Here is a 13,635-nt window from a genome sequence, read left to right as displayed (position 1 = left end):
CTCTTTATATTAAAAATTTTTGTTTATGATGTGTAGTGATTTAAAACTCTTATCATATTTGTTGATTTTTTTTTTTAAGGTGCTTCTGGGTTTTGAGGCTTAGAAAGACTTCTCATTCTAAGATTTTAAGAGTAAAGTTCTATGTTTACTGTTTGTAGTTTCATTTAAAAATTTAACTTATTAATTTAAAATCTAAATTCACAATCTAATTAGAGTTAATTCAATGGAGAGTGACTTCAGCTGGTTTTTCTCAGTGGCTGACCAGTTGTGTCAGCTTTTCATGAATGATCAATGTTCCTCACTAATGATAATACTAATTTTAACAAATACCTTTGGTTCTAATTCTGAACTCTCTTTCTAAAGATGCATCTATTCCTATACCCGTATCATCATTTAACTAATGTTAGATATGTAATTATCTGTCAGATTATTTCTCCAGTCACAGCCTTTTCTTTCAGAATTCCCCAGGGTATACTGCTATATTTCATTTTCACCTGAACCTGAGAATAATTTTAAGTTACAAAAATGTTGTGGGCATTTAGACTGTGACTGTCTTAGCTTTATTGTTTCATTCAGGGGTGATTGACGTTTACAGTGTTAAATCTCTTAGTCAAGCCATCTTCATGACTAAAGTTTCTTCATTTTTTGAAATATGTTTTCGTATTTTAAAACATGTCTTTTTTACATGGTTTTATTCCATTTATTGGTCGGTACTATGAATATTATCCTTTCGTTCATTCTATTTTCTGATTAATATTTGTCTAGGAAAGCAGAAAAGTCTAATTTAGTAAGGATTCTTTCAGTGTTTTGAATAGCAAGGGATATAGGAAGAAGATCCATGTGACTGCTCTAATGACTATGCTTTCATCAAAATTTTTCAAAATTTAGAAGTTAAAATAATTTTAAATGACAAAAAAAGAAAGCTCTTGAAATATTTTATCATTCTTATCTTTGCAGACTTTGCCTAAGATTCTGAGCCATATTGCCCCAGCATTTTGCATGAGCAGCTGTAGCTTCGTAGTAGAAAAATCTAAAGAATCTACAGCACGTGTTGTAGTTTGGAGAGAGATAGGAGTACAAAGAAGCTATACCATGGAGAGTACTTTGTGTGGCTGTGATCAGGGAAAATATAAGGTAAAACATCTCAGGACTTCCAGCCATAAAAATCTTTCAAGTCTTCCATATATGCTCTAGTAGTTTTCAAGTATGTATTAAATGATATGTTTGTTATACTGAGCTAAATGTAAATTGCAATAATGGAATTGAATTATATGCGATCTTAAGAACAGTTTTTTGTTTTGTTTTTTCTTAACTTCTCTGAACTAAATAACTTGCTTTGGATCCTTATGAAATCTTGGTTGAGTCTATTTACAGTCATAATTTTTAAGAAAGCATGCTGTAATACACATTTAGATAACGATTAGTAATTTTTAATGAGCTGTGCAAGTAGTACATTATTAATAAAATGTTCTATCATTTTAATTTATTGGATGTAAATATATATTTATGCATTTAGAAATAAACACATTACACTCAGTTTTTTTAATTTAGACTTTGTGTGTGTGTGACTTTTAAATGCATATTCCTTCACTAATTTTTTTTTCTTTACTAAGACTCCTCTTCTCCTCCTCCTATGGTACCATAGCCTTTTATGGGAAACAATGAGTTTAGACTTTACTTTTGAAATTTAAGAGTAATTAAATGTTAGGTGACTTTGAATTTTTTAATTTTAAAGTTTGAGAACTTAAAAAAATTTTTTTTTATTGGAATGTAGTTGATTTACAATGTTTTGTTAGTTTCAGGTGTACAGCAAAGTGAATCAGTTATACATATACATATATCAACTCTTTTTTAGATTCTTTTCCCATATAGGTCATTATAGAGTACTGTGTAGAGTTCCCTGTGCTATACAGTAGTTCCTTATTAGTTAATCTATTTTATATATAGTAATGTGTATATGTCAATCCCAATCTCCCAATTTATCCCTCCTCGTGTTTCCCTGCTGGTAACCATAAGATTGTTTTCTACATCTGTGACTCCATTTCTGTTTTGTAGATAAGTTCATTTGTACCATTTTTTTAGATTCCACATATAAGCGATATCATACAATATTTGTTCTTCTCAGTCTGACTTACTTCACTCAGTATGACAATCTCTAGGTCCATCCACGTTGCTACACATGGTATTATTTTGTTCTTTTTTATTGCTGAGTAATATTCCATTGTATGTATGTACCACAAAAGATTGAGAACTTAAAAGGCAATGAATTGGACCTTAGGTAAGCAACTGTAAACCCGGATATTTATTTTTCTTGCCTTGGCCACAAAAAGCTTTTCAGGTGTCATGCTAATTATTCCACTCATTCTGTTTTGTTGTGTTTTGTTTTTTTTGACATGGACAAGAGGAATCTGAATCTCATAGTGATTTTCATATATGTCACATAAAAGTGATTATAACTTTATGTTTAGAAAGAGTTAAAAATCTTCCAATTGGTTAGTATTAAAAATGTAAACATATTATGATTGATGCCAAAATGTTCAAGTGGAGAGCTTAAATGATTTTTCCAGTCTGTAACAAACTGGAAGAAAATTGTATAGATTTTGCAACTGGCGTTCAAACTTTGGGGGCCTAGATGGGTAGAACTTAGTGAAATTTCAGTTCTTTCTGTAGAGTGACTCTTCCCTAAGATTTAGGTTGACCACAGTATACTATTCTTCCAAAATGTGCTATCTTTTGAAATCTCTTCAAATATTGTAAAACAGTGTCTTTTAGACTACCAAAGGCGCGATTGTGGTAAGAGAGGAGCATGAGCACTCCAGCCCACGGACCCTGCCTCCTAATCATTGCTTTAGTGGACTGTAAGTGTGTGGGATGGAAAAAAGCTTGACAGTCATTTTTGTAAAGGACCATAGGTAGTTCCTATGATTTAGGGAAATAGACTATAAATTATTTGTTCTTAAAGAGATGCAGTCCGGCTGGAGAAGGTAAATTAAAGTATCAGTGTCTGTGAAACTAGTCTCTGGGAGTAGGGAGAGAAGAAGTCAGGGAAGCTGAGACTTGCATGCCCCTTGAAATCATCTGTTGCATAATAATAGTAGCACTTTCTTACTATATTTGGATTCTACTGATAGACTTTCATTGGATTTTTTTAAATGTTCTTTTTGTGTTTTGATAAATTTATTTAGTCATTGAAAAAACTACGTTTTAAAAATTGCTAAAATATATTTTGAAACAAAACATTAGACGAGTTTTCTAAAAATTACTTTATAAAATTTTAAAAATAAAATAGATACCTAACATATAGTCATTTCTCTTTTATACGATTTACATTGACACATATATATACTTTATGTGATTTCCATTGATAGACTTACATTGATTTAAAACTCCTATTGAGAGAAGTATGTCTTACTACTAATAATAAGCTAAGTTTTTTACATCTAAAATTCAGTGCTTTGATCATAACATGTACTTTTCTAAAGTTTTTTTAAATTAATATTATTTATTTATTTTTGGCTGCATTGGGTCTTCGTTGCTGCACCCGGGCTTTCTCTAGCTGCGGCGAGTGGGAGATACTCTTCATAGCGGTGCACGGGCTTCTCATTGCGGTGGCTTCTCTTGCTGTGGAACCCGAGCTGTAGGCCTGTGGGCTTCAGTAGTTGTGGCATGGGGGCTTCAGTAGTTGTGGCGCACGGGCTTAGTTGCTCCACGGCATGTGGGGTCCTCCCAGACCAGGGCTCGAACCCGTGTCCCCTGCGTTGACAGGCGGATTCTTAACCACTGCGCCACCAGGGAAGTCCCAATAAACTTTTTAAAGAGCAGTTTTAGATTCACAGAAAAATTGAGTGGAAACTACAGAATTCCCATATACCCCCATCCTCCCCCCTACACATAACGTATACTTTTCAAACTTGTTAATATTAGCTAATAAGTTGTGTAAGTCTAATAATATTTTAAGAAACAAATTTCTTCACCCTCAAGAATGTTCTTACATTACTGAATTTTAGGCATCAAATATTCTTTAGTTTTATTTTTGATGAGCTAATTCAGAAATAGGCATAGCCTTTCTAAAGCTTTTAGATTAAGAAGACAAATGCATTTTCTAAGTCAGTTAGGTCACATTTCTTAGAATATTTGGAGATGGCCAAACTATTTAAACAATCAGTCAATCATTATTATGAAGGCATGTGTTATGTAGAGTAAATAACAGTTTTTATAATTTATCTCTTCAGTTACTGTGTGCTTTTAGTCTGGTCATTGAAAGTCTAGTCTGCTCTCATCTACGCCTGCAACCTTTGTTGGTGTAAGGATTGCATTTATTTTAGAGATTCATTTTTATCTGAGAATTAAATGATAAGCAACGTCTTGATTTACAGTCCATTTTTATCCTTTTATTTGGTAATGTTTAACTTTTGGTAAACCGTATATATTGTTTATTGAGAAACTATTGGTTAAAACAGGGTTGTGGTAAAATTTTGTTTTTGCGTTAGTAGACCAACTTTGAAATGGGCGTTCTTAACTGACATGGAACATAAGAACTTATTTTACTGCTGCCTCATTAGCTTCGATTCGTCTGATTATTTTTTGACATAGTTACCTTTCTTTTGTTTGTTTTTTACTCAGCAATTTCTTTTTATCATTCAGGAAAAGTACGTATAAAGTAATGTTCAAGTATACAAATTGGAGCCTTGATGGTAGCACTATAATATTTCAACATCGGCATACAAGTAGTAGATTACAAGAAGTACTAGCAAGATCTTGTAAAAATATGATTTCACTCATGAGCTCCAAGAATAACTTAACCACAAGATGTTTATCTGTTTTTTCCTCCCCAGTGTGTTGGTGAAAATAGTTTGCACGCAGTGAATGAGCATAGACATTTTAGAAATGGTTTTTTAAGACAGTTTCCTTTGTGACTTAAAATAATCTTATGTTATTAAGACACTGTGCTTATCAGTCCTAGGTTCATACAAAGTGCCAGCCTTTTATTTTATTAATATAGTTACAAATTCCTTTTATGTAATTTAAATGAGATATAGCCAGAGGATAGCAAATGTCCTAGTTACCTGTTTATTTATTTATTTTCTTTATTTTTAGGGTTTACAGATTGGTACTCGAGAATTGGAAGAGATGGGAGCAAAATTTTGTGTTGGTCTATTGCGTTTGAAAAGACTGACATCCCCACTGGAATATAATCTGCCTTCTAGCCTGCTTGACTTTGAAAATGACTTGATTGAATCGAGCTGCAAAGTAACTAGGTAAGACATACTTGTTTTATTCTTTTGTTATATGGTAGTATATTGTTGAACTTCATTAAATTAGTTACGCAGAGGAAAGGCACAGAGATTTTGACAGCCAGGAGCATTTTTAGAATTAATATACATAAGTCTTGCTTCTTTTAACATTGGTATTTGGATAAAATTTTAATGAAATATCCTTATATTTGGAATGCTGTTTTAGTGATCTTAATGATTTACTTTTAACTTAAAAATAAGCAGTGTGGAAAACAGTTACTTATATCAGATAAGTATGTAAATTAAGAAGGCTTGGAGCCAAGATTCATAGTTCAAAAGAAATTTTATTTTGTTGATAATCTACAAATATCAGATGGCTTTCCAGTCACCTTCTGGTTACATCTACTAGAAACAGCTAATTTAATATCCCTCTGGAAATATAACTACATCTGCCAAGTAGTATCCTTCTGAGTAGGTAAACTTTTGCTCCTAAAATTCAGTGTATGTAAAATTTGATCGGTTATTGGCTCAGAGATAATTTAGTATCACAATTTTTAATCATAGTAGCAGCGTTTAGCATTTTATAGTTTGATACATATGGGTAGGAATAGTCCCATTTTATAGAACCTACATGATTTTTATTGTTGGACATTGACATCAGATTTGTTAATTTATTGCCAAGCTATGTTATATATATATATCAATTTAGTAGTTTTAAGTGTAGTAAAACATTAATTAGAACTCGATTCTTATATAATGTGATAATTGAGGCAGTGATCCTCTGCATTCTCTATATTTCAAAACACTTGCTAAACGATAATGGAAATAAATATATTTATTTATAAATAAGTATAAATAAAGTTGTTCTCATTGATGTTTAGAAGCCTACTTTTAAGTTATTTCATGTATTCTTCCCCTGCCCCATCTTTTTGAGGTAAAATTCACAAATAAAATTGTAAGATATTTAAAGTGTACACTGTGATGATTTGGTATATGTATACATTGTGAAAGGATTTACCCCATTGAGTTATTCACATACCCATTCATCACATCACATGTTTACCTTTGTGTCTGTGTGTGAGGGAATATTTTTCAGTTTTGCTCTCCTAGCAAATTTCAATTATACAATCTAGTGTTATCTAGTATAACCATGTTATACATTATTTCCTCAGACCTTATTCATCTCAACACCTGAAAGTTTGTATCACTCTTACTAACCTCTCCCTATTGCGTCCTCTGTCTGCCCCATATCCCCTGGCAACCACTTTCTTACTCTGTTTCTGAGTTGTTCCAATTCTTTTTTTTATTTTTTTAACATTTCATGTGTAAGTGACACCATGCAGTATTTGTCTTTGTCTGGCTTATTTCACTTAGCATAATGCCCTCCAGTTTCATCCATGCTGTAGCAAATGAAAGGATTTCCTTTTTTTTTTTTAAGGCTGAATATTCCATTGTATATCTATATACCACATTTTCTTTATCCATTCATCCATCAATGGACAGTTAGATTGTTTTCATACTTTGACTATGTGAATAATACTGCTTTGAACATAAGAGTAGAGTGTCTTAACAGTTTTCAGTGTACAGATCTTCCACCTTCTTGGTTAATTTATTCCTAACTATTATTTTTGATGCTATAGTAAGTTTGTTTTCTTGATTTCTGTTTCTGATGTTTCATTGTTAGTGTATAGAAATGCAGCTGGTTTTTGTATATTGATTTTGTATCCTGCAGCTTTACTGAAATCATTTATTACTTCTAACATTGTGCTGTTTTTAGGGATTCTATATGATATCTTGTCTACTGCAAATAGAGAAAATTTACTTTTTCCTTGCTGATTTGGGTGCATTTTATTTCTGTTTCTTGCCTAATTGCTCAAGCCAGTACTGTGTTGAATAAGAGTGGTGAGAGTGGGCATCCTTGTTTTGTTCCTTATCTTAGAGGAAAAGCTTTTGGTATTTCATCGTTGAGTATGACATTAGCTGTGGGCTTGTCATATATTGCCTTTATTATGCTGGTTTGCTGAGTTTTATCATGAATGGATGGTGAATTTTGTCAAATGCTTTTCTGCATCTATTGAGATGATTATATGATTTTTGTCCTTCATTTTGTTAATGTGGTGTATCACATTGATTGATTTGCATATGTTGAACCATCCTTGCATCTCAGGGTGCAAGGTGATCATGGTTTAGGTATGATTCTTTTAATGTATTGTCGAATATGATTTCCTAATACATTTTATTGAGGATTTTTGCATCTAAGTTCATCAGGGATATTGGCCAATAATTTTCTTGTTTTTAAAATTTCTTCTCTGACTTTGGTATCAGGGTAATGCTGACCTTGTAAAATGAATTTGGAGTTGTTCCCTCCTCTTTTAATTTGGGAAGAGTTTGAAAATAATTTCTATTATTTCTTGCTTAAATGTTTGGTAGAATTCATCATTGAAGCCGTCTAGTCTTGGGGTTATCTTGGAAGGTTTTTGAGTATTGATTCAGTTTCCTCACAGGTAATTGGTCTGTTTGGATTTTCTGTTAATTTCTTCATGATTCAGTCTTGGTAGCTTGTATGTTTCTAGGAATTTTTTCCATTTCTTCTAGGTTGTCCAGTTTGTTGGTGTATATTTGTTCATAGTGGTCTCTTATGATCCTTTGTATTTTTGAGGTATCTGATGTGATGTCTCCTGTTTCATTTATAATTTCTCTCTCTTTTTTTTTGGAAGGTCTCACTGTTTGTCTATTCTATCTTTAAAAAAAAATTAGCTCTTAATTTTATTGATCTTTTTTTTCTTTTTAGTCTCTATTTCATTTATGTCTGTTTGATCTTTGTTATTTTCTACCTTCTGCTAACTCTAGGCTTAGTTTGTTCTTATTTTCCTAGTTCCTTGAGGTGTAAAATTAGGTTGTTTATTTGAGATCTTGCTTTTTTCAGGCATTTATTGTTATAAACTTCCCTCTTAGAAAACTGCTTTTGCTGCATCTCATCAGTTTTGGTATGTTGTGTTTCCATTTTTAGTTCTCTCAAAATATTTGATTTCTCTTTCACTCATTGGTTGTTCGGGAACATGTTGTGTAATCTCCATGTACTTGTGAATTTTCCAGTTTTCCTAATTGATTTCTAGTTTTCTTTTCTTTCTTTCTTTCTTTTTTTTTTGCCACACCACACGGCTTGTGGAATCTTAGTTCCCTGACCATGGATTGAACCCAGGCCCTCAGCAGTGAGGGCACAGAGTCCTAATCACTGGACCACCAGGGAATTCCCAATCGATTTCTAGTTTTATATTGTGGTTGGGCTTAATATGATTTCAGTCTTCTTAACTTTATTAAGACTTGTTTGTAGCCTAAGATATGATTTACCCTGGATAATGTTCCATGTGTGTTTATGTATTCTTTTGCTGTTGGATAGAATGTTCTATATATCTGTTAGGTCCGTCTGGTCTAATGTGTAGTTTAATTCCAGTGGTTTTTTTTAGACTGATTTTCTGTCTTGGATGATCTATCCATTGTTGAAAGTGGGTGTTTGAAGTTCATTGCTATTCTTATATTGCTGTCTGTTCCCTCCTTCAGATCTGTTAATATTTGCTTTATATATTTAGGTGCTCCTATGTTGGGTGCATAAATATTTACAATTGTTATATCCTCCTGATGAATTGATCCTTTTATTATTATTATTTTTAAAATTTATTTATTTGTTTATTTATTTTTGGCTGCATTGGGTCTTCGTTGTTGCATGCGGGCTTCCTTTCTAGTTGTGGCGAGCAGGGGCTACTCTTCGTAAAGTGCACTGGCTTCTTATTGCGGTGGCTTCTCTTTGTTGTGGAGCATGGGCTCTAGGCATGCGGGCTTCCGTAGTTGTGGCACATGGGCTCAGTAGTTGTTGCTCGTAGGCTCTAGAGCACAGACTCAGTAGTTGTGGTGCATAGGCTTAGTGGCTCCGTGGCATGTGAGGTCTTCCCGGACCAGGGCTCAAACCTGTGTCCCCTGCGTTGGCAGGCGGATTCTGAACCACTGTGCCACCAGGGAAGTCCAATCCTTTTATTATTATGTAATGACCTTATTATTTTCTCTTGTTGGTCTTTGGCTTAAAGTCTTTTATTTCTGGTATAAGTATAGCTACCCCTGCTTTCTTCTGGTTTCTATTTGCATTGAATTTATTTTTTCATCACTTCATTTTCAGTTGATGTGTGTCCTTAAAACTGAGAAACTGAGGTGTGTTTTGTAGGCAACATATAGTTGGGTCTCTTTTATTATTTATTCAGCCACTCTGTTTTTTGATTGGAGAATTTAGTCCATTTACATTTAAAGTAATTATTGATAGGTGTGGACCTACTGTTGTCATTTTAATTGTTTTCTGGTTATTTTGTAATTCCTTTGTTTCTTTCTTCCTCTCTTGCGCTCTTCCTTTGTGATTTGATAATTTTCTGTACAGTAAGTCCCCTACACACGAACCTTCAAGTTGCAAACTTTCAAAGATGGAAACGTGTGTTCACATGTCCAATCATGTAAGTTAGTTCATGTGTCTGGTGTACATTGTCATCTGCGTGCATCCTTTACAAGTGGTTGTGCTTTTGTGTACTTTACTGTATAGTACTGTATAGAGTACAGTAGTACAGTATCTTTATTTCAAGCTAGATCTGCAAGGGAACGACTTCATTGAACTCCTTGCTGTGCAACATGAGGAGCTTACTAATGAAGACCTGATGGAATTGGAGACCCAGAGAAAGGATGAAGAGAGACAAGAAGAAGAAGTAACTGAAGAACCAAAGAGATTCACAACACAGGAAATGGCAAGGGGATTTTCTTTATTTGAGGAGGCACTGTTAGTTTTGAGGCACAGGAGCCGAATGTAGAATAGTACACGAAGTTTGCAGCAGCCGTTCAGAATGCAATCCAGTGCTGCTGTGTCATCTATGATGAGAAAAAAAGAGCTACTACCCAGACATCCCTGGATCATTTTTTCAAGAGGGTAGATAGAATTGAATCCAGCAAGGAACCAGAACCTATGTCATCAGTGTCAGGCATGAGTGAAGTTGCAGCTTGCCCTCCGTCTCCCATTGCTGATGATCCTTCAGTTCTATAATCTCTCATCTCTCCTCTCCCTCCTCCAGTCAGTAACTCTTCTTGCCTGTTCACTCGATGCCAGCCCCTGTATGCCAGCTGTTTTACTGTACTACTGTACTTTTCAAGGTACTGTACTGTAAGATTAAAAATATTTTATTTTTTGTGTTTGTTTGTTTTTTATGTATTATTTGTGTGAAAAATATTATAAACCTATTACAGTACAGTACAATATAGCTGATTGTGCTAGTTAGGTACCTAGGCTAATTTTGTTGGACTTACAAACGTGCTCTCAGAATGGAACTTGTTTGTATGTAGGGGACTTACGGTAGTGGTATGCTTTGAATTTTTTATCTTTTGTGTATCTACTATAGGTTTTGGCAGTGCATTGAGGCTTACATAAAACATTTTTTTTTCTTTTTTGCCAAGGCCACCACCCTTACGTAAAATATTTTAAATATAAACAGTCTGTTTTAATCTGATAATTACTTAACTTTAAATGCATACCAAAACTTCCCCTTCCTTCACATTTTGTTTAATGTTATAATTTGTATCTTTTCACATTGTATATCCATTAACAAATTATTGTAATTACATTTATTTTTAATACTTTTGTCTTTTAACCTGCAAACTAGATTTATAAGTGATGTACCCATCACCATTGCAATATTAGAATATTTTGAATTTAACTATATATTTACCTTTACCTGTGAGTTTTATACTTTCATGTTTTCCTGTTACTAATTAGTATCCTTTTGTTTCAGCTTGAAGAACTCCCTTTAGCATTTCTTTTAAGACTGGTCTAGTGTTGATGAACTCCTTCATCATTTGTTTATCTGGAAAACTTATATCTCTTTTTCAGTTCTGAAGGACAACTTTGCCAGGTAGAGTATTCTTGATTGGCAAGTTTTTCCTTTCAGAACTCTGAGTATATCATCTTACTTCCTTCTAGCCTGCAAGGTTTCTGCTGAAAAATCTGTTTATATGGTCTTATCTGGGTTCCTGTGTATGTAATGAGTTTCTTTTTCTCTTGCTACTTTGAAGATTCTCCTTGTCTTTAACTTTTGATGATTTAATTATAATGTGTTTTGGTGTGGGTCCTTTTGGATTTATCTGTTTTAGTACTTTCTAGGCTTCCTAGATCCAGCTGTCTGATGTCTCTTTCTTTTCCCAAATTAGGGAAGTTTTCAGCCATTAATTCTTGAATAACCTTTCTGCCTCCTTTTCTCTGCTCTCTTTCTGGAACCCCTATAATGCATATCTTAAGCTATTTTCACTCTTCCATTATTTCTGTTTGCACCTTTGTTTGAAAAACTTCCACTGCTCTTTTCAGGTTTGCTGATGCTTTCTTCCACTTGATCTAGTCTGCTGTTGAAACCATCGTATTGCATTTTTCAGTGCAGTTATTGTGGTCTTCAGCTCTATCATTTCTGTTTGGGAATTTTTAATATTTTCTCTCTCTTCTTTGAAGTTCTTACTTTGTTCACGCATTACTCTCCTAACTTTGGTGTGCATCTTTATGACCATTATTTTGAACTCTGTATCAGGTAAATCACTTACCTTTATTTCATTAAGATCTGCTTCTGGATATTTTTATTGTTCTTTGTTTGGAACATATTCCCCTAATTCTTCATTTTTATTGACTCTGTTCATTTCTGCACATTAGTGAGAACAGCCACCTCTCCCAGCCTGACAGAATGGTCTCATGGCATGAGCTCTTCATTGTGTTTCATACCTTTTGTTATTCCCCAGAAGATAGTGTTCTGAAAGGAGCTGACAGTATAATAGAAAAAGCACAATTTACATTTGTGAAGGGGCATGATGGTAATTATAAAAAATACAGAAAATACATTAATATATTTAAAAAAACAAAATTTAAAAATTGCCTAGACATATTGAGAAAAAAGTTACTGAGTAAATAATTTAAAATCACCTGGATTTATGTGCAATAAATTTCTTAAATTAGTAAGTTTTAAGCTAGGGCTTGAAAGATAGTAAATGAGTCTTGGTAAAGAAATAGGAGCTAACATGAAGAAAACAAAGTTGGCAATAAGAAGTAGACTAATTTAGGTAAGGTGGAAAGGATTGCTTGGAGCTTAGAAAAGCTAATGTTGAAGAAGGCATTACGGGAGCAAGGTGTTCAATTTCGTGGGAAGGTTAGTGTGGATTTTATAGAAGAGAAGTAGTAACTGTATATGTTCTTAAGCAAGGAATGATAACTGATATATCCTATGCAGGATATTAAAATTCAAAATGTTTAGAAGCTTATGCTAGTGTAATACTTCTGTATTGTAAGCACCAGGTATTATGGTAAGTTGAGGGAAAATGTGACTGCAAGAGTTTTCTGGAGTTGTTCTTTGAGGTTGATACTTCTAATGTATACTACTGGTGTCCAGTTATTCAAAGTACTGCTTCTTGAATGTAGATTTCTGTTATTCTTATTTTCTTTTGTTTTAGTTGGTTTCTAATATGGGTAGAGTGAATAAGGAGGAATGAGAGAGGTTCTGATTGTTGGCTGAAGATGAAACTAGCTAGCTCCAAAGTTTCCGATGGAATTATCGGTATATACTTATTGCTTTTAAGACTGCTCCCCCACCACCAAGACTGACAAAGCTCTTTTCCTCATAGCTACTGTCATTTATGATTTTAAAATCTTATTTTAAAATGCTTGCTTACTCATTTGGCTGTCCTTTTTATTGCTTCTTGGAAACTTTTCAAGAATCATTGTAAATTCTTGTCATTATTTGCATTATTGGTAAAATGGGTAGGACGGAAGTTGTACATATTTCTCACCTTTTCCTCTTTCTCTTAGCTTTTGATAATCATCCTTTAGTTTTGCTGTGCATTGGCAATCACTGATAACAATTACCTTGGAAATAAAAGCTATAGTAAATGTAACACAGATCACTTGGGTTTATTTGTTGAGGCCAAAAACGGGGGTTGTGGTGTGCAAAAACTTTCCTTTGAGTGTTTCTTCTCTATCTTCTTCGCTTTTTCTCCTCTTTCAACTTTTCTTTTCCCCCTACACACTTTCCATAAGTGATATTCATTCCAGTGATTTTAAATTACATCTGTGTCTTGATAACTCCAAAATACATATAATCTTCCAGACCTCTCTTCTGAGCTCTAGACTTACGTATCCAGCTTCCAACTTGATTTTGTACACTTGGACACAAAATTAACTTGTCTAAAACTCAACTCATGACTTCTGTTCCCCTACCTCTCCCCAAACAAACCCATTCATCTGTATCCACCTCCCTCTACCCAATTGCTCTTGTAAGAAATCTTATTCTTGGCATCTCCTCCTCTCTCCCTTACCCTTAATCCAATCCACCACCTGGGGCTTTTT

At 33.7% G+C, this 13,635-nt stretch overlaps 1 protein-coding gene across 6 annotated transcripts in view; it reads left to right on the top strand.

Annotated features, from left to right (window-relative positions):
* Positions 1-13,635, top strand: part of AGTPBP1 (ATP/GTP binding carboxypeptidase 1) — a 170,714-nt gene that overhangs the window by 142,351 nt on the left and 14,728 nt on the right. For 3 of the 6 annotated variants that reach the window (XM_060301096.1, XM_030832837.3, XM_060301093.2), the window contains 2 exons: positions 958-1,134; positions 5,098-5,258. In XM_060301096.1, coding sequence (XP_060157079.1) covers positions 958-1,134; positions 5,098-5,258 — 338 coding nt within the window. Of the gene's footprint in view, positions 1-957; positions 1,135-5,097; positions 5,259-9,657; positions 9,731-9,860; positions 10,416-11,050; positions 11,171-13,635 lie in introns of all 6 variants that reach the window. The other 3 variants (XR_009564368.1, XR_009564367.1, XM_060301095.2) reach the window with 3 other exon arrangements.

Source organism: Globicephala melas, chromosome 6, assembly GCF_963455315.2.
Source record: "Globicephala melas chromosome 6, mGloMel1.2, whole genome shotgun sequence".
NCBI lineage: Eukaryota > Metazoa > Chordata > Mammalia > Artiodactyla > Delphinidae > Globicephala > Globicephala melas.
This window is presented reverse-complemented; position numbering and strand designations above follow the sequence as displayed.